Source organism: Danio rerio, chromosome 13, assembly GCF_052040795.2.
Source record: "Danio rerio strain M-AB ecotype USA chromosome 13, GRCz13ab, whole genome shotgun sequence".
NCBI classification, from domain to species: domain Eukaryota; kingdom Metazoa; phylum Chordata; class Actinopteri; order Cypriniformes; family Danionidae; genus Danio; species Danio rerio.
Window position 1 is genome coordinate 25,625,001 of NC_141033.1, and position 22,414 is coordinate 25,647,414.

The 22,414-nt window shown below is 35.5% G+C and overlaps 1 protein-coding gene and 2 long non-coding RNA genes across 6 annotated transcripts in view; 1 reads left to right on the forward strand and 2 right to left on the reverse strand.

Annotated features, from left to right (window-relative positions):
• The window catches only part of si:dkey-103j14.4, an 8,055-nt gene extending 3,158 nt beyond the window's left edge, over positions 1-4,897 (forward strand). Inside the window, 1 exon segment of the long non-coding RNA NR_188714.1 lies at positions 4,259-4,897. This is a non-coding gene — a long non-coding RNA (si:dkey-103j14.4).
• LOC147841059 (uncharacterized) overlaps positions 1-22,414 on the reverse strand; it is a 141,413-nt gene that overhangs the window by 85,678 nt on the left and 33,321 nt on the right. The window lies entirely within an intron of this gene.
• The window catches only part of si:dkey-103j14.5, a 36,648-nt gene continuing 16,221 nt past the window's right edge, over positions 1,988-22,414 (reverse strand). For 2 of the 4 annotated variants that reach the window (XR_015505941.1, XR_015505940.1), the window contains exons 4-8: positions 19,877-20,034; positions 10,699-10,817; positions 10,075-10,495; positions 8,427-10,022; positions 6,497-8,360 (exon numbers count right to left, since the gene is read on the reverse strand). Coding sequence is in view for 2 of the 4 variants with exons in the window: in XM_087279346.1 (XP_087135472.1) it covers positions 4,213-4,418; positions 10,385-10,495; positions 10,699-10,817; positions 19,877-20,034 (594 nt within the window). In the remaining 2 variants the exon portion in view is untranslated. Of the gene's footprint in view, positions 4,419-6,496; positions 8,361-8,426; positions 10,023-10,074; positions 10,496-10,698; positions 10,818-19,876; positions 20,035-22,414 lie in introns of those variants that run through there. The other 2 variants (XM_087279346.1, XM_087279345.1) reach the window with 1 other exon arrangement.

The window sequence follows — 22,414 nt, forward strand, 5'->3', positions numbered from 1 at the left end:
AATTTTAACAAAAATATGAGTCCAATTCGATTAATTCATACATATTTTAAAAACTTTCAATGATAAAATACACAAAAAAGCCACAGGCTTTTTCCATTGTGGTCCTCGATATTATCAATATGCTGTGTTACTTTTGTCCCACGTTATTTTCGTCCCCGCTCTTTTTAATAAGTTTTATTTAAAGTTGCATGCAGTCATGCATTCTATACTGATATTACACCAGTAAGTATGTTAATAGGAGTCTTGTCATTTAATAATATGTATATAATATCTATATATAGATCGATAGATAGATGGATGAAATAGATGAAATGGCATCAATCTACAGAGATATCGGCCAGTATTTCTCTGTTGCAATTGGGAGATCACAGTAATTATCCCAGAAAAAGCCAAAGCAGCACCAACACTACCAGATTACAGTTGTGTTTGCGATAAGGAAAAACGCTAAACACATGCAAGGCATTCTTTCTTTTTACTACGCTTGTTTGCAGTAACGAAAACAGGCCAACCAATCTCCAACCAGTCTCTGTCATCATCTTGTGGATCGCGTTGTATCTCTGAAATTATAAATATTTAAAATAGGCACTATCCTTATAAAGAGATAAAAAAAATCTATATTATAAGAGATAAAAAAAATAATAAATAAGGGAAAAATGGCAATTACAATAATTGATTTGAATATTTGGATGTGTGTTTTTCTTATAAAGTGCAAAGTATGTGTAGTGACATTTGCTAACTGAGATCCACAGATTCAAAATTATAGCAAATAATATTAAAGCAAATTAATATTATTGCATGTGGCGACCCCAGATTATTAAAGGGACTAAGCCGAAAAGAAAATTAATGAATATTATAGCAAATTCAAAAATGTTGACATTACAATAATGAATTGCTTAGTTCTTTGTTAGTTCATGAGAGCTACTAATTTTAAAAGTTAATAAAATAACTGCTATGTAAAAGCAAATGATGAAATCTTTTTTTAGATACGGCTCACTCGAATCTCAAGTTAGCAGAGTACATCTCAACAACTTGGAAAGTAGTTGACTGGTTAAGTTTTAACAAGCAGTCCCAAATACTGACCTACTTCGGCTGTGCTGGAGTCAGAATTGTTCATTTAAAGCTCAGAGGGCTTGATCTCTGCATAATGTTTATCTTTTTTCAGTTGGGGAAACACACTTTTGTCTCATGGTGCGGAGTAGATGCTGTAATGTCGGCTTTTCCATACTCTGTGCAAAGCTTTGATCTAACTCGCAGCGCTGATCAAATACACTGAATGCATCCAGGCTAATAATCTGTACTTAATTATTTATTTTTGTTCTTTTGTAGTCTGTATGATTGATCAAACATGTCAAAATGTTAATTGCATAGAGGTGCTGCACACAGCAGGAGTGGGGGAATCACTGTGGAATAATCAGTTCCGTCAATAATAAAAAGACAAGAGAAACTTTTGCCTTTTTTAGGAGTCAGAAAACCTCTTGAGATTCCTCTATGTGATTCTGCTGCATACTGTAGATACTATTGCAATGGATTTTACTGTTTAATAATTCAAATATAACCTCAGATCACACTATGAAGCATGTATACATTTTGAAGCTTTTTATGATCTTTTTAACTGGTAAAAAGTGCACCCTTTAAGAGCATATTTATTTTCATTTAGTGCATACAATACACGGGCAGACTTTAATTTGAAACAACATTTAAATATTAAATAAATGAAGGGCGAACAAGGCACTAACTAGCAGCTGTAAAACTTTTCCTAATGAAGAATTAAAATTCAGGAAATAATTAAATTAGTCATCCGTCAATTCCCATGGCTGGAATAATTTAACAGCCCCCCTCATTTCCATTCCATAATATCGCTGCCTCATTCACAAGCAAAAACAAAAAATCCAGGATATTTTTCACAAATCAGCAGGACCATTGTGATTATGTTTTTTAAGAAACATAAACACAGTCCTCTATGCATCATTAAACATAAAAAAAATCATGAAGGAAAAAAACGCCTCTTTAATAAAGCAGAATTTCTCAAATGTAGTACAAAACCAATGCATTGATTAATTTAATGCTGAATGTGCCATTTATACATTTTTTATATTGTTATTGTATTTATCTAATACATAATCTTTTCAAATTTATCTGATACATCTGGCCAGTATAAGATTCTAACGGTATGTTTGATGGAACTGTGATTACTGGACTAAAATATATTCTTTTAAAATGTCTGGTTTAAAAACAAAAATGTTTTCCCCTTTGAGCACAATATACTTTATTTTGAGAAACATTTAAACTATTTTGGATCAGTAAACATGTCAGACTAAATAATAGAAATGAGTCTTCATTAGCTTCAGAAACACAGATTTCTTTACAATTTAAAAGAGCATTTTTAGATACCTTTTCAGCTGGAGATACTGTTATCCTAAAAACATTAAAAAAAGAAGACGTAAATAAAAAATATTATATATATTGTACCTTAGAAACGATACAGCAGAAAATTTGGCGGTTTTAAAACCTTGACTTTTCCAAACCACAGGATACCTTGAAAACAGTTTTCATCCCATGCCAAATTCAGATTTTTTGAAGTAATGTCATTCTCGTCATTCATTATCTGAGGGTTAAGATTAATTCTTCATTTAGTTACATTAAGCCATATTAAGCCATGTTATGTATGGTTAGCAGAACCAAAATAGCTAAACGGTTTGTATGTTTTTTGTAAGCAAGTATACAGTACTTTAAAAATACTCAAAAATGTCTCTGTCAATGTTTTCAAACAATTATATTGGATTTATTATTTATTATGGATTTAAGTCATACAAGTGCCAATTTCACATCTGTCAAATCCATGACAGAGAGATATCACATCCATAATGTAGCTTTTTCCTCATAAATGCAGAAATTGATTATTTCATATACATAATTAGCGTTATTTCTTTTGCGTTGTGCAATTTAATTTACAGAATTTCTAAGAAGTGTTGTACGGTATACTGTAAAATTTCTAACATTTTTGTCACATTCATAACGCATGTTTATTTTCTTCATTTAAAATCTAAAAAATGATTATAGATTGATATTTTTCTGATTCCATAACTCTGTGGTTATTTGTTTTGGAAATATAAACAGATGCTTCAATATAATGTTAATATATACTTTATCTGTGAATTTATGTTTTGAATTTTTGCTGCAAAATTTACATCCATAACGCTCGAATTGCTCAAAAACAAATAAGTTACCTTATTTCCTTCATGTTGTAACAACACAAAGGGATTGTGTGGAACCAAGCATTTTGTATAGTGCAGAATGGATTATTCTCTAAATCAGAGGTAGGGAACCTATGGCTCGCGAGCCACATCTGGCTCTTTGACCAAAGACTGTATGCATGACTCTCCAGCTGTCTCCCTTCAATAACAATTTATAACAGTTTTAAAAATGATAACCATGACTAGAAGTCAGTTTTCGATTGAAAATTCAATTATAAATCCCTTTTTAATTGTAATTTTTAGAGCAAAATGAATAAGAACTCAGTTAGCAATAAAAGGACGTTTCAACCAATCCGCGTGTGCGGCACTATGGATAAAGAATTGCGACACCAATAAAGAGCAAACAACTTGCATTTTTATGGCAATCTTCTCATGTATGTAAATTCAAACAACATCCATGAGTGGTGATGGCGAAAAGAAAAACATTCTATAAATTGTCCTTTTTTTCCATTCATGGACTTGCTCTACATGTGATGCTTTATATTTGTTTATTTTTGAGTTGTGCATGGACATAAATAAAGTTTTTGTTTACACCTGTATTATTTAATCAATCGTCTTGACAATGTCTACATGCCTCAATGCATTGAGATGCGGCCATGTGATAGGCTGATTACAAATTTGTGTTAAGGAGTTGGAGAGGTGTACCTAATAAAGTGGCCAGTGGCTCTTTAAATTCATTTGCTAAAAAAAATCATAAAAGGCTCTTTGCTGAAAAAAGGTTCCTGACCCCTGCTCTAAATGTTAATCAAATGTAAAACGATTTGATTTTACTGCTTAAGAACATTTTTGCGTTAACTGCTTGTTAAAAAAAAACAGTTCATATAGTACTGATTTAAATTGAAAAGAAAAAGTGTGTAATAATATACCTCACAGGGGACAAACTGCTAAAATCAAACTTAAGCAAACATCAGAATTCCTAAGCAATTTACCTCAATTGTATTTACTAAAACACCAATTTTTACTTGAGCATCTCTGTAAAGTGTTCCTTTGGATTTAACCCATAGTGCAGGATGTCCTCTTTAACGGAGGCCCAGGCCATGCGTGGAGTGGTGAAGCTGGCGGTCCAGTCGCCCGTGGAAGACAGAAGGACAGCTCCTCCACATCCCTTCACCCTCTGGCTCATGTACTGCAGCGAGGCTTCAGCGGCGCCTACGGCTGATTTCCCTGCATTGCACAAGAAAACACTCAAGTATGTGTCAGTGTCAGCAAAGTTAGCAGCAGAACTTTATCTCGCTGCCATCCCATTTATTTTTGCTGTACTTTATCACAAGCATTTCCTGTCAGGCTTGTACATTGAGGATAAAATATAGAACTGCATAAATAGATGGTAGGGATTTTAAGGTTTAATAAGGCAGTAAAAATCGTATAATGCAGTAACACCTGTTACTGTTATAAACCAATGCGGTATTATCCACCATTATAAGGATCTTATTCACTATTCAATAAGATATTGTTATTATTATTATTATTATGATTATTATTATTATTATTATTATTTTATATTCAATAAAGTATCCTGAAAAAAGAAGTGTTTTCCCAAACATGAGCAGAATAACTATTACCCTTGAGCATCAGATCAGATTTTGAAATGATATCAGGAACTTCAGCTTTGCCAACACAAGAATAAGTGACAATTTTAAAAATATTGAAATAGAGAACATTTATTTATTTTATACTGTAATGTTGTTTCACTATAATAGAGTAAATACAGTATCGTTAATCATAGCGACATCTTTCAAAAAACTGACCGTCTTACCACTTTCACATCATTTTTCATTGTGCTCTTATTTTCTTGGTGTTTTCCAACACAATAGAACAATCTAAAGTGCATTTGGTCTCTCTGTGTCATTTGGTGAAGCGCTGCACCTATTGCACAGCATTTGTATCCTTGCTAACCCTCTCCAGGTCTTAAAGTTAACAATAGATGTTGCTCTCATGGTTTGCTCATTCCATCAAGTGAAACAACTGGGCTGTTAAAAACAAGTAGAAAACTTCAGCTTATTGCAAAAAGACAAACACTGCATCAGTATACTACAGTATATTAATATCTACATGGTTTAATTTATTTATTTTCTGTGGACATGTTCTGTAAAAGCTATACTGTAATGTGCCAATTACATTATTTTTCTTTCATGTGTCCAATGTCAAAGTTTATTTTTTCTTTTGAGCAGTCATTTTGTATTCCAGCTTTAACTGGGGCCTAGAAATGTAACATTTATAGATACAGCTGTGGGAAAAGTTTGAGGAGCCGCTTGGAAATTCTCAAGTTCTCTGAGGTGGATTTACTTGGTGTGGGTTTGAGTAAAATATGGTTGTATCCGATAAAGGTTTGATAAAAGGATTTTTTTTTTCCAGAAAATGAGGTTTAGTTAGAATAACAGATATTTTCATTGGTTTGAAATTCAAGGTTATTCCGGTAAATATTGATTGGTTTCAGTAACTCTTTTGAAATTAAAGCATCAGTATTGACTTTACATACACTACCGGTCAAAAGTTTGGCCTCAGAATGATTTTTAAATGTCTTAAAATAAGCTTATCCTTCTCACCAAGGCTGCATTTATTTGCATTTAAATAAAAAAATTCAAACAGTTCAAATTGTAAAATTGTAAAATGTTATTGCATTGTAAAACAACTGTTTAAAAGTAGTTAATAATTTAATTTATTCATTTATTCCAGTGATTTTAAAGATGAATTTTCAACTTCATTATTCCAGTCTTCAGAGTTGCATGATCCTGCAGATATCACTCTAATAATAATAATAATAATAATAATAATAATAATTATTATTATTATTATTAATAATAATAATAATGGTAATGATAATAGTAGTAAAAGCAATAACGACTGGAGTAATAATGTTATTTGAAACCACATACAGTTAGAAAGCAGTTGTTCAAAATTTTAATAAATATTTAACAAGTCAACATTTTTTTTTACATTTGATAAATCCCACCTTGATGAACAGAATAATAAATAAAAAAAACTGACCCCAAACTTTTGATAGGTAGTGTATGTTCATATCAACATGTCTGGCAACAAAGATCCCCCCCCCCCCCATTTTATGTGTTAAATAACAATTTTATTTTAAACAGAGAAATGCTAGTACTTTGTAGAACAAAACGAAAATGCAATCTACTTAAACACATACTGTAACTATATATGAGAAGTTTTATCTGTTTTAATAGCCAAAATCAATTAAATCAAAGTGATGGATTTTTAATTAATTTATTAATTTTTTTTTTGCTAAAAATCATTAGAAAATTAAGTAAAGATTGTGTTCCTTGAAGACATTTTCTCATTTTTCTTCTGTAAATCTGTTTTTCTCTATTTAGATTTGTTTTAATTCACAGGTTCCATATTTTCAAATGGTTTTATCTTGGTCAAATATTCTCCTATCCTAAAGATATACATAGATAAGTCTTGTTTATTCAGCGTTGAGATGGCATATAAATCTCAATTTCCAAAAATTCACAATTATTACTATATGTATTATTACTATGGTCATAATTGTAAATCTAAAATTGTAAATTTTGTTAATTGTAAATGAACTGAGAATTTTCAAATGGTCTTTTGTATTTCTATTACTTAACCTTGTATATCAAATGAGGAGGACCCTATAGCACTCCCAGTAATTGCTAAAACCATTAACTGGTGTAGAAAAACAGACTATGTGGCATTGCAGTATCATTACCACAGAATGCCAACAGCCTGCTGACCCTTCACACTCTTTCCACAGACAAACACACACCTCATTATCATCTGCCTTCTGTGGCAGTGCATCCGATCCTTCCTCTCTCTCTCTCTCTCTCTCTCTCTCTCTCTCTCTCTCTCTCTCTCTCTCTCTCTCTGTCTCTCTGTCTCTCTCTATCACTCTCACTCTCTCACACACACACACATACACACCAATTAAAATGACTGGCAACAGCAGCATCCCATTTTTGTGCGATTTGACATTCATTCTTGGTTATACAAAATCTGATAATAATAGCTACATGTGGTTGAGGGTAAATGGGGTATAGATGATCGAGACCTTGTACGCCAAAACAATATGAATACAAGTTGCAAATAACAAATAAGAGGTATAGCAGTGGAAAGGTGATGCGAATTTGTCATAGAAAAATATAAGTAAAAAATAATGGCCATTAAATATATGTTTGTGTGTAATTCCATACACTTACATTGTTTTATATTATAACTATTGGCTGCACAATATATCACTAAAATATCATTATTTTGATATGTAATATGAAAATAGTTTATCTTTATAAAAGAGCAGTGCAATAAATTAAAAAAAATTTGTGCACCAAGGATTTGTGTGCTTCATTGATAAGTTGGTTATCCAAATCTGACCAATTAGATGCGCCTATCAATTTCAAACACCACTCCAGTAGGTGCGGTTAGGGGAACCTAGAATTGAAAATAAATACAAATGCTGGGAGACAAGAGAAAAAAAATTACAACAGCCAACAAGAATCAGAATGTCTGCCAAGGTTTTCAGTCATTCATGTTGTTTTAAAATCTAAATGTTTATATTATTAATATTATTGTGCAGAACAATATCTATTATCTGTTTGTTAAATGGCCATTATCGATAATTTTGATGATTTAAAAAAAATACTTAGTAACACTTTATTTTGATGGTCCATTTTAATATAAGTAGACTCTCTGCTTAATATCTGTTAATAGCTGCTAAACAGACATTTAACTGACTATAAGAAACTTTGCAAGTACATATCAGCTTACTCTTACTCTAACCCTAGCCCTAACCTAACAGTCTACTTATAATCTATTGCAAATTAGTTGGCCTGTAGATGTAATGTAACTTAGGGTGCTTTCACACGTGAATCGATTCAGTTGTTCCGAAACAGGGATTAAAATTGTTACAATGTTGCTCTTTGTTCTTGGTTCGGTTCGCTTTTACACGGCAAAGTTTCTAAACAGAACAAAAGAGCTAAAACAAGTCACGTGCGAGCAAACTCTCCTCACATTGGTCAGAGTTTCATGGTTTATTTTGGTTTGGTGTATTATGGTTTTAGTCCCGCTCAGCTGTCATGTGTCCTTATTTTAATTTATGATGATAAGCAATAAAACTTTATAAGCGGAAATCTGCGCTTTAATTTTGAATGGTGACGCCCACAGACGTCATCACCTGATATAAATCAGAGGTAAGACTTTCTCATGCATAGCTCTTGGCTAGACTGCAGTTAGGTTAATGATTCTAACGATAAACAATTCTTGTTAGTTGCTAGCATGCTTTCACTTTTGCATTTAACATAAAACGCACATTTACCGGTAGGAATGGCATCTTGCCCTACTCGTAATTCTCTCTTCTTATAGCCATATATGCCTATTGCATATCCATAATACTCTGTGATATAGCTGGACTCGGATCGTTTTGCTTTCTCACTACAATCGATCCGCTCCAGAGTTTGTTTTAATCGAGGCGAGACTACCTCATTAAGGCGATCTCGGACCGATTGATTTGGCGCAGATCCGAGCGTTTCACATTTGCTAAACAAACGACGCTGACTGGGCAAACGAGACAGGTTCTGAAACAAAAGTCTTGGTGTGAAAGCACCCTTATATTCAACAAACGGACCACCAAATTAAAGTGTGACCAACTACTTTTACACTTTTTAAAAATTTATTTATTATCACAACACTCAACAACTGTGCTACACAGTATTGTTCAGCCCTATATCAGTGTGACATGCTATACTCCATGTATTCCTATACATTTTGTTGTTGTATTAGTAGTGGTAGTAGCAGCAGCAGCAGCAGCATGGACATAGATTTCAGGGCATTGTTTTGATATAGAATATTTACTCTGTATATTATTTATTTATAATATTTATCTATCACTCTTTGGGACTTTATTTATCACACTTTGGGTTACAGGACTTGCATGTGAAATAGTTTATTTAAAAATTTGATGGTGAATTTTCTGCATTATTGCACAAGTCTTAAAGGGCACCTATTTTACCCCTTTTACAACATGTAAGTAAGATAAACCTTTGGTGTCTCAATTTTGCCCATTTTGGTGTCTGAATACAGTGTAGCTGTTTTTGTAGCTTGTGGCTTTAAGTGCGAATGAGCTGCTTCTTCCTGCCCACCGTTCCCATGTGCATGTCTGTTTCTCCTGCGTTACATCAAATAAATAGCTGTCATTGACAGAGACAGACTCGGGTGAAGCTGAAATACAGCTCATTTCTCAAAAATACCAAGTAAGTTTATTTCATGTATTTGTGGTGGAGTTTATTCAAGCCTTTCTGAAATGATGAGTCTCACACAAATGTTGTTTGCAGTACACACACACACATATATTAGCGTTTATTGAAACTATGCGTCTGTGGTGATTACAGCGGTTAAGGATTATAGTGATTTTACTGTCTTTATTACAACTGTGCTCTGTTTTAAAAACATTTTAAACTTATAAAAATCACAAACTTGTAACAGATATTTTATTCCTAATTTAATCAAGGTATGCAAAAAAAAGTTCTGTGGACGTGTATTCATGTTGATGTTGTTGTTGTTGTTATTATTATAGACACATGGTGCCTGTCAATCAATTCGGTGGATGGGAAAAACCCAACTCTTACGTCACATTGCGATGGGCCTCAAAATCACTGGGATTTGAATCCTATTTTAACGTCAGGACATTTTAAAAAAAGACACTTGTGTTTCTATCACTCCAATATAACAGTAGACTATACATACAGACAGTTCAGTCCAAACAGCTTACAAGAGGTGATTTTCATCATGGGTGCTCTTTAATGTTGTATTATCCTTTACAAGTCATTCATGTGTGCTGATTTGATGCTCAAGAAACATTTCTAATCAATGTTGCTTTCTATTTTAAGGATACTTTATTTAGGACTCTTTGACTAATGAAAAGCACAGAGAGCAACATTAAAATCTTTCATTGTCACAATCTTTTTTGCAATCTTTACTTCTTTAATTATGATCTAAAAAAATCATGGTACCCTCAAATGCTTGAAAGGCAATGCATATTGACATTTTTGGATTCAGCATAAAATTAAGCAAATATGGTTAATTTTGTATCCCTAAAATGTAAGCAAGTGTGCATGCCCACTCACACATTCATCAGGATTAGTGGAAATGTCTCATACCTTGCTCAACGTGAAAGAGGATTAATCTGGCTAAGGTGACTTTGAGAATAGACTCTCCATGGCCGGTACAGGAGACTGCGCCGCTTCTATTGTCTGCATATCCACCAGATCCTTATCGCACAGGAAAAAGACACCAGCACAGACAGTCACACGTTAATGTGTGTTAACCCAGGAGAAAACACTCTGACAATTGAGTATTGATCAGAGCTGACACCTTCAAACCGAAATGACTCATTCAACCGAGGCCCTGCTTCAAAATTAAAGTTGCTGTGACACTGAGATTAGCTCTGTCCTCCATATCTGATCAGACTCACCTATAATGGGAGAATCACCAACTCTTCCCACCATTTTGTTTCGAATTCCTCCGGTGGATGTAGCGCACGCCACATTACCCGAAGAGTCCAGAGCCACCGCTCCAACAGTATCATGACCCCTGTAATTATAGAAAACATGTTAACAATATATTTCCCCGCACTTAGACATGGTGTTTTCAAAAGGTGCTTTGAAGAGAGAACATTATTATTCATCACACTCAGAGATGTGCCTCTAGCTTAGTTCCTCTTCATCAGTACAGGAACTCAACTTAATGCGCCACGCTCATAATCTCCTGGATAAAAGCCTCAAACTTCCTTCCAAATTTAGCCTCGGTGCAATTACTCTTGTTTCCAATGCGATTTCCAGTCCACAGAAATGCATGTTGTTCAGTTCTGGAGATGTGAGAGATGTTTGAAAGCGAGTGTGTTAATGACAACCTCACACATGCTTTCAAGAGTGCCAGCACACCCCAAATTGACTCATCATCATCTGCCTGTCTACAAAGGAAAAGAGCAAGAATAAGTGCCCTTCGCTACTCTGAATCACAGCCGCTAGTCTAGCAAAGTACACTCATAGAGATTGCAGGGAAAGTGTTGTAACAGTTGAGATATTTCTGTAGACACACATGAAAAAGTATGCATTGTTCTTCACTAAAACAAAACAAAACAATTCTTATGATGTGCACATCAGTCTTCCCTGCCAGTTCACTTTAAAGGAAATAGAATAGAGAGCCGAATGTGGGATGAACAGACACCCTTGTATTTCGCAGCCTTCATATCCCATGAAACTCTGATTAAGGCAGCGGTACTGTGGAAAACAAGCGTATGTTATGAGTTTGAAGCCGCGAGGAGGACAATAGTTCAAGGTGAAATTAAAGGAAGCAGCCTCCGTGCCATTCTCGCCAGAAATGGGAGAGCAAACATGGTCCTCGTGAAGAATATTTGTCTGAAGCAGCTGGCAACGAATCACTTGTCAGGTCTCAGATTCGAGGCATCAATCATTTTTGGCAGGCGCTTGATTGCTCTTTTAAATCACCGGCGATGCCTGGATCTTGCTCATCGGTTCAGGGGAAAATTGGCTTTTAAAAGCAGCTTGACGGTGGACTGTATTTCACACTTCAAAATGATCACAGAGTTTTGCTGAAGATCTTCACACATGTATGAACGGCATAATGAAGCGTGACAATATTGGAAGAAAATTTGGTCGAGTTCTCATTAGGAAGAACAGGTGGTCTTCATTTTTTTAATGTAAATGGGTTTTCTATACACTAGTCATTAAACCTAAATGTTGGTATATGTTTATCAGTAGCCGCATTTCCACTATCAGGCCAGTGCGAGCCAGGGCTTATATCGGGCCAGGCCGGGCCAATCGCCTGGGAGGTTGAGCAGTGAGGCCGAAATCATGTCGCGTTTCCACTGTGGGGCTAGTAGCTCGCAGCGCGTCACGCAAACCCCGCCCCCAGAACATCCCCCGAATCGAACGTCACTCAAACCGCCCACTTCAGCGGGAATCATGCAGATAAAGCACACCATCACATCATCACGAAACTATTAAAATTAGGACAACCAAAACAAACAAATGACACGTTACTGTACAGCAGTACAACGCATGTCTATACGCACATGCCTGTGTGTTTTCATTCATCATATTCATTTACTCGCCGACCGACTGGCATCGAAATCCAGTGGTCTCGCCACCAACGGAGGGACCCGGAGCGCAGGGAGCGCACACATCCATAATATAACACCACATATATAAAATTCTCCGTTAATAACTCGATATAAAATGTATTTTATAACATCCTCTAGACAGACGCTGTCCAACATTCATCCCAAATGCTCCGGAGAGAACTGAAACATGATTTTTTTCCCCCTATAGGCTTTATGACACTTGGTTAGGTGATTCCCTTTATTTAAAGATGTTGCTTATTATATCTTAAGTAAAGGAAAGTGTTCAGTGTTTCAGCACATAAGAGCAGCACGTAATAAAATATTGCCTATATTTCGTTGCGCTCAGCAGCTATGCACTAATAAAGCTCTTTATGTATTTAAAATTCCCTTTTTTAATTTTACCACGTCATATAAAAACACACACACTTGTTTGAGGACACAGAACACATTTTGAACTTGCAGTTTTCCCCGTCAAAAAAGTGCTGCGCGGCTGCAGACAGAAAAAAAGGCCGCCTAGTTTCTGCTTTCACTCACCCCGAAAATGCTCTGTTTGCATGATTTGATTAATGTCATCGTATCCAAATACTTTATAAATAATATTTAAAACATTTTCCGGTGTTTATTTATTTTTTTTAGAAAATATCTAAAATCTTTTTTTCAAAGAGGCTTTTGAAAAATGAAAGTTTAATATAAATTTGAAACATTTTGATATAGTACCTAATTGTTATAGCTATAGCTTTTGTTAGTTTTATATTGGTTTATTTATTTAATGTGATTTTATTATAGGCTTATCTAATATTTGTAATTCTTTAAATTATTTCAATATAGGGCTATTTTATCTAGATATGACACTATTGTTTTGAGCCTACAAAAGTGGACATGAAATTTGTAAAGTTTAATACTGTTGTATTCATATAGTGTATTATCTCCAAAATAAACTAAAACAATAAAAATAAAAGAAAAAAGCCGCTCGCGGCATCAATAGAGCTATGAATGGAGCGCTCTTTTTTCGGTCTCACACACACACACGGCATCTAAACGCGCAAAAACACACTTACAGTATTAAACTTGACAAAACCTCTTGAAAACCTTTACTGTCTGCTGTGTCTTTAATATGGTGTAAAGATTATTATGCGTTATTGAAACATCAAAGATGCAGCAAAGAAAGATCATTTTATGCAACAGCCTTACATTTAAAAGAGAAACTTAAGGGCGATCATATGCAAAAAAGACCCCAGCCTATAATTTGTTCCAGATGTTTTCTTTCCCCTATTTATTTATTTGTTTGGCGCATGTACTCGAGTGCGATCGGAAAACTGTGCCCGCCTCTCCTTTCACTCCGCCCCGAAGCCCCGGCTGGCCCTCCTTGGCCCAAGGTATTCGGCGGGCCGAAAAAGGCTGGCCGTTGGCCCCGAGAAAGCCCCGCTTTGGCCCGATTAGGCCCCGGAAGTGACAGTGGAAACGTCTCTGGCCTTGGCTCGCCCTGGCTCGCTCGCTTTAGGCGGCTAGTGTGTGCCTGTTTTGGCCTGACTGTGTAAAAGTTAGATCATGTTTAATATAAAAGTACACATACTTTGAGGCAAAGCCACACTTGTGAGATAATCACAGTTTGATGTTCTTTTAAGAGATAGCTTTTCTGGCAGGGAAGAAGGAAAATGTGACCATTTAGTTGTAGTCTGGAGCCCCCTTTGTACTAAAACGGTCATGCACTTAATTTTAAGTGTTTGCAAAGGGCCTCTTAAAATGTCAATTTTTATTTAGAAGAACTTGCCAATGTTTCGGTTCTGTTCACTAAAGTATACATCATTGGCACGCGCACGTCCTCTCTGTTGTAAACAAACAGTGATTTGTGATTTTTGTGGCCACAAATTCATCATTACATTAAGACAGAAATGACATTTTTGGATGAATTTTAACTTATAAATACGGTATGTGACACTTTTAACATCATTTGGAGGTGTCCATGTTGCTAACATAAAACATAGTACAGACTTGTGCAACCGCCTTTACCCTTCTCTCTGGAACTTGAAATTATAATTGACTGAATAATAGACAAGCTGAATTAAGATCGCATGTAGGGTCGAATCAAGATCATGATCTTTTTTTTTTTTTGATTAATCGGGCAGCCCTAGTCAATAATAGACTTATTTTCAGCCTTTCTAAAATCCTACCTCAAATTAGTTTTGTTTAAAAACTAATATTTGATCAAATAAAGTAAACAAGAGATCATTGTATTGCTAACATTCTTTCCAAATGCTATTCTCTGTCCCTACACCAAACATAGAGGTGACATGAGCAAAGACTATTAAAGCCCATTATACTCAGTGTGTAATAATCTTCTAACGTGTTGTGTCTACTACTGTATATGCTCAAATTGGTGGGTGGGACTAAACAGGCAGTAATGTAATTATGGGTTGACCATGTGTCCTCTTTTTCTCAAAAATTCCTTCTTTTTGGGACCAAAAAAGTGTCTGGCTGGGATTTTTAAATGTCCAAAATGCCAGGATTTTGCTTCTGAATACATTTTTGCATTACTTTTATCATTCATTCATTTTCTTTTCAGCTTAGTCCCTGTAATAACCTTGGCTCGCCACAGCGGAATTAACCGCCAACTTATCCAGCATATGTTTTACACAGTGGATCCCCTTCCAGCTGCAACCCATCTCTGGGAAACATCCATACACACTCATTCACACTCATACACTACGGACAATTTTAGCCTACCCAATTCACCTGTACTGCATGTCTTTGGACTGTGGGGGAAACTGGAGCACCCGGAGGAAACCCACGAGAACGCAGGGAGAACATGCAAACTCCACACAGAAACGCCAACTGACCAGCGACCTTCTTGCTGTGAGGCAACAGCACTACATACTGCGCCACCGCGTCATTGTATTACTTTTATCATTTTACGTTCTCTTTCGTCTCCCACCATTGGTCAGTCATGTATGTACACAAATATTGGCCAGTGCATCTCAATCCCCCAGCACCAAAGCAACAGCCAAGAAAGAGAGCAGCAGCTTTTACTTGCCACTTGTACACATGGCTCCTGAACAGACAATAAATGATTTTGAAAAATTTCTTAATTAATTGAAAAAAATTATTTTTAAAAGATGTTAAATGCAAACAATTTTTTTAAATTTTGTATGTGATTTAATCCATTTGTTGAGGGCCAAAAGTTTAACAGAAAAGATGTCAGTATCATGTCAAGATGTACAGTATATGAAGTTCAGTAACATAGTTAGCTAATATGTCAAAGGAGAATTTGATTTTTTAATTTATGAGCTGTTTAAGTTGGCCATAAATTTTCTCTGGCCGTAAAATACAAGATAAAATATAGCTAAACTACCTAAAAAGGCATGTAAATTAAAATAACCATTTAGTAAGATCAGCTGTCAAATGCAAATGGAAAAAAAAAAGAGTTGTAAGAACCGATTTAAATAAAATCAAAGACTAAAGTCTAACGGACAGTTGCAAATCAATCCAAAGTCTAGGACAGGCGTGACCAACTCTGTTCCTTGAGATAGACCTTCCTGCAGATTTCAGTTGTAACCCATATCAAACACACCTGCCTGAAATCATCAAGTGCTGTTCAGGTCCTAATTAATTGGTTCAGGTGTGTTTGATCAGGGTTAAAGCTGAACTTTGCAGGAAGGTCGATCTCCAGGAGCAGGGTTGAGCACCACTGGTCTAGGACATACCACAGTGAAAGTTGATCCCTTCTAAGCTTACACTTTGTTTTTGGCACAATCAGCAGAAGCTGATCAGCTGACCTGAGAGAACGAGTGGGCTTATAGGGGTGTATCAGCTCAGCGATATAGGTGGGGCAAGACCATTTAGAGATTTAAAACCAAATAAAAAGAATCTTAAACTGTATTCTACAATTAACTGGCAACCAATGAAGCCAAGCTAACATGGGGAAATGTGGTCATTTTTTTCCAATACCAGTTAACAGGTGTGCTGCAGCATTTTGCACCATTTGCAAACGGGCAACAGCTGACCTGCTACTCCTCACATACAGTGCATTACTGTAATCTATCCGAATGGTCATAAAAACATGGATTACTGTCTCAAACTGTTTTTTGGTATTTAAAGTATATTGCTGTTTGTTAAAAAACACTGTCTATGCCAGCAAAGCATCACTGGATCAGTCAATATCATGAGTTTGGTGTGGAGCTATCTGTTTGTCTAGGCCAGGGGTGCCAAAACTCAGTAATGGAGGGCCGGTGTCCTGCATAGTTTTGCTCTAACTTCCTTTAGCACACCTGCCTGGAAATTTCTAGTATACCAAGAAAGAACTTAATTAGGTGCAGGTGTGTTTAATTGGGGTTTAAACTAAAATATGCAGGACACCGGTCCTCTCAGACAGAGTATGGGCACCCCTGGTCAAGGCAGTAGCACAAGGAGACTAACTGTGCTGTGTAAGAAATTTGATAATAACAGAAATAATCTTTGGCCATGAATAGTACAGTACCCTTATATATTACATCACTGTCCAATGCTTTATTCTGATGTGATCTCCATCGAATAAACTGGAAGGACTGCCATGCAAGTGTACTTTTTATAAAGGTATAGTGAAGCCAGCAGGGCAGAAGAATGCCATGTAATCACCTAAATAAAGGTGGAGGGTAATGGAGTTCTAGGGCCTGTGTGTTAAAAAGCCCAGTGATGGTGGTACAGGGCGAGCAGAGGGAGGCTATCAATAATGAAGCCACAGCGGGCGGGATGAAAGGCAGTAGCTCAGCCAACTGTCACTTAGCACCTCCACAGCACTATTTTTACAGACTCCCTCAGGGGCTGAGGTTACACCCCGCCACGGCCCTGACTCCACTACTACTCAGCACTAAGCCTGGGGAAGTGGAGGTGGCAGGTACGGCTGCTTTTGCTGGAGCCCACACCACTCTAACTGCACTGCCTGAAGCCTCGGGGAATGACTGGAGCGCTGTGAAGGCCAGCTTGTGAATATGCTGAAATTCTGATATTTAGACCACTGTTTCTTTTAAAGCTACAAGACTCAATATTATGTTTAATGTAGATAGAGGTTAGATGATGATTTATTAGCCGATAATTACAAGCAGCAAAGATGGTACAAACTCAATCAAACAATACAACAGGAGAAAAGAAAAAAAGATTCAGTTATGAGCCTTCAACTGTGTAATACATCACATCTTGATGCTTATATAATAAGTTATTTAAGGAGTAACTAAACTTGTTTTAGTCCAATTAGGTTCACATCTTAAGAATTAGAATGAAAATACATCAGATAAAAAAAAAAAACTTATAACAACATCCAAGCAAGTTGTCAATTTCAGACAGATAATATACAATGTTGTATATCTTATCATACACTCGGCGCAATAAGGGTCAAGACGTGTTTGCCGTGATGTGTTGCTATTTTCAGACCAGCTCAACCCTAATTTTTCTGTTTTGTGCCACTTGTCTAAAAAGCAAATCCATTTGTGCCACTTTGTGGACTCATGGGTGTTCCGGTCTAGAAAAGAGGTCTGGTAATGATTATTTCAGACTGCGTGATTTTACCCCCGATTTTGGCTCGCCAACAGTTTGACGTTTCATTCAGAAAGAAATAAGTTTATTATCAATGTTTAGGAGAAATGGCTAATTCCCTTTAATCCCAGGTGAGCAAATATGTACATTTTCTACCCCATTAAAGGCTTCTTTCTAATTATGTAGTTAATAACAAAAGATATACTACGTGTTTTTGGCTGTGAGACGTAGTTTGGACGAAGTTGTCGGCGATTCTTCCTATAGTAAAGTCATGCAATGTGAAAGTCCCTGTCGCCGATCCATCTTGCAGTGTAAACAAAGCAGCGACGAAACGCTAGCCCAGATAGTCAAGCAGTGTGAAAACATCTGTGACACTTTGAAAATCATGCAGTCTGAACTCGGCATGAGGCGCATTACTATTTTGAGGAACTAAAATATACTGTGCAATACACCAGCTTAAAGCAGGTCTTTAGTCCAGCGCAGAGCGCGTTAGTTGTGTGCCTCGCTTACACATTAATACACACAAGATGAACAGCAATACACAAAAATCTTGCAAGTGACAAAGATTTAAAGGATAAAAATGTTACAAAAATAATTATTTTCTACATAAATATAAAAACCACTACCTCCATGCTTCCCCTATCTCGGGAGCTTTTTTCTGTTTATTCAGAACAACTTGTTTTTGTTTAATGTTATTATTATTATTAATTATATGCATGTTTATTTTATTGAAAACAAGCTTAGATTTGCCCACCTGTCAGGTTTTGGACCATATGAGGGATAGGACTTGTGTTTGGAAATTACTTAGTTATTATTGTTCATTTATTCGTTATTATATATGTTATATACGTTAATTTATAAATAGTTTTTAAACAAATCTTTGCACTTAACAAACAATAACTAAATATGTAGGCTAATGGATGTCTGTGTGTGTAACACCGTTTCATTATCCATGAAAGAGAGAAAGAGAAAGTAAAGAGGCCGAATGGAGGAGGCTTATTCTTTATCCTTGTGCTGCAGATGCTGATTAACTGTTTTCTTGCTAGTGAAGCGTTCAGTTTTTCCTCTTACAAAGTTCGTCATGTAAATAGCAAATGCCCCATGGCGCAATGCAACTGATTCTTAAAGGGAATGGGAGATGAAACTCTAATTGGTTTATTCTCAACAATATCATAATTCATTAAGAGAATAAGCACAACCCTCTTAGACGATGAGCCGAGGTGCAGAGTGTATTTTTCTGACCTTAAAATAACAAAAGTGGATTCGGACACCCTTAATGCATTTGCGCCCTTTAGAGTTTGCACCTAGATGGTTAAAATAGAGCCATTTGTCTTAAAAAAATTATTGAAGGAAAAATGTATATGGTTAAAGTGGAAACAATTTGCAAAATACATTTTTATAAATATGTTATTCTTGATTGCATTAAGCACTACAACACATCTAAGTTGATGATATCTTTCTAAATTTAAATGAACAGCGAACTTTCTCTCTAAAGATGAAACTTTTTCACTGTCAATCGTTTATTCTGCAATTTTTGCACCACTGCCTTTGTTTATACACATACAAATGTGGCAAACCAAAAGCTTTTAATTTTAGGTTTGGGAAACTCGATTGAATAGGTTTGCTTCATGCGAGGCCGTGTGACCAATTGGAAGACTGATGCCTAGCAGCTTGCCCGAATAATTAAATGAACACAAACTTTGAACTTGTAAAATTGTTGCATTGCAATAAAGCAGGGTAGAATGCATACCTTTTTCATAACTTTACATATTTTTTATCTTAAATGTATTTATCACTGCAGCGAGTGAAATATTATAACAAAAGTTTTTGTGTGCATAGAAATTTCGTGTGCTTGGTGTCTAGTGAAATTGTTTTGTAGTGTACAGTATCTCACATTGTAGAAAAAAACATTAATAAGGTAAACCATTTATATGTTGATTACCCCCACCCCTATGAGGAATAGGCATTTAATTCATTTAATAATAAGATTAAGATCACCCACCATTGTGTGTTAAAAAACTTTTTGACTCCATCAGGATAGCTTTTGCTATGTTCCCACTCTTTCCGCTCCAGCTCAGTCACCAAATCATGAGCTACTGGAGTACCAATGTGCTCCGCAAACATGCTTGCCCCTCTATCTGTCAACATGACATGATCTGTCTGAGAAAAAAAAAACACAGACACACACACACACACACATAAACACAAAAGCTTTTAGAATGATGATTATCAGCAGCATTATCCTTACCCAATCCAACTGTCTGACATCACAGTTTCCAGATCAGATATTAAAAGTCAATAACAAGTGGTACTAATATAACACTCACTGTGTGGTGTGCTAATGCTGAAAAATCAGGATCCTAACCTTTATTCCCATACTAAAATTTCAGCGATTTATTTATTTTTTTCTGAAATGTTCAATTATTAGTGTCTGGGACGGTGTGAGCCTGGGGACTGTATAGTACACCAGGGGTTTTTAATGTGCTCATAAACCATTGAAAATGGTGTTCTCACTTGAAATGGAGTGGAGGCTTGGACCTAGAAAAGAGTATTTGATACGTCATGACTTAGCAAGCAGATTTCATACTAGATTTTCAAGCTCCTATTAAATATTCATGTTTGAGGCATGACTAGTGTTATTTATGTTATACAACGCGACTTTAAAGTCTTGTCATGCAATGTTAACCGCAGACCTTATTTCCACTCATAAATCAGAAATGTGCTGTACAGAAAGCCTAACTGAGTCAAAAATCCATTCCAGAGGAAACTCAAGGCGAATTTCCCTCATGGGTGACACACAAAACATCTCAATAGCAGGCATTCGGCATTGCCTTTCTGCAGATCATGTAAATTGAGATTATACTTGTTTAACTTGTTAAAGAGATCTAATACATATATGTGTATTGGCTAAAACTAGGCTTAATTTGGGCTGTTAATGAACATCTAATAGTCCAACACTAGACTCACTATCAAATATGGATACATTACTGTCAATTTGATGACAGTCTAATAAAATATTGTTACATTCTGTTAGAAAAAAACAAAATTTATTAGATCTATTAAATCTATTAGACTTTATTTAAACAAAGGCTGCTGGGTGTAATGATAACTATAGTTATATTCTGTTATGATCACCAGTTGCAGATCGCTGGACAACTACAATTCAGCCACTGAATAGAACTACAACTACCATAACGCCAATCTGAACCCATTACAGCTGGTAATAATTCAGACACTCACACACAGCTGAAACTTGTCATCACTGATTCTTTGTCACCTGTACTGATTATACTCCTGTTTATGACCACAATTCTGGCTTTCTCTGTTTGCCCCTGTTTTGACTGTTGCCTGCCTAACTAATCTTGCGCTGTCATACCTTTTAAGTATTTTTCCATATTTCTCCCATATTTTTAATCTTGAAAACACGTTGGAATTGATATAAAAATGTCTGCATTCACTTTCTATTTATCAAAGCTGTTTGTCGATTATTACCTTTATATGCAACCTCTGAATCAGTGAATGTGCATATAAGCCCTGACTGACCCCAGATCAGCTTTTATACATGCCATTTAAAAAGGAGCTAAAGTGCAGGACACTTTGGGATTTGGGTGTGTGTTTAAACAGAAAAATACACCTAATTAGATGTAATCATGTCTGTCCTGTGTGCTTTACTTTTCTTAAATGAGCACAAACCGTTACTAATGTAAACGAATGTTTTCATTGTGGATCTGTGCATTCTTAGAGTGACACCTCTGTAAAATATGGGGGAATCCCAGCAACAGAAGGGTTGATGCGTATGTAGTGAACGGGGAGTGTTTGGGGTATAGTTTTGCAAGAGAACGCAAAACATCTTTTTGAGGGATCGTAAAAACTTAAAAAAGATATATATATATATATATATATATATATATATATATATATATATATATATATATATATATATATATACATATATATACATATATATACATATACATACACATACATACACACACATACATACATATATATATAATATATATATAAAGTACACACACACACACACACATACGTGTGTGTGTGTGTGTGTGTGTGTGTGTATATATTTCCTAACACTCGTTTTTTCTCCTGTGTGTTTTTTTTTTCTCCCACCCAGTTTTTTCTTTTTCCACCCATTATTTTTCCCACCATCATGTCCCTTCTGGGTCTCATTAACATTGTACACCAATATATAGTAATATTCTGTTTATTGTAAGCACCTTCCGTTTGTCATCTGCTGCTTTAAATGCAGAGACTGGAATGAATTCTGATTGGCTGTCATTGTTTAAAAAAACTTTACGAAAGTGATTTTAATTATATTTTTATCTGTGCCACTGCTGTTGTGAACTGTTTTTTATTTTATTTTATTTTTTATTTTTTTATGTTATTATTTTTAATTATTTTTATTTATTCATCCAAAACTATATATTTGTTGTTTTATCTATGCTAGTCAATGCTAGGTTACATTCCATTTAAAAATCACAAAACAACAATATGACTCGCATAAATCAGCTACATCATA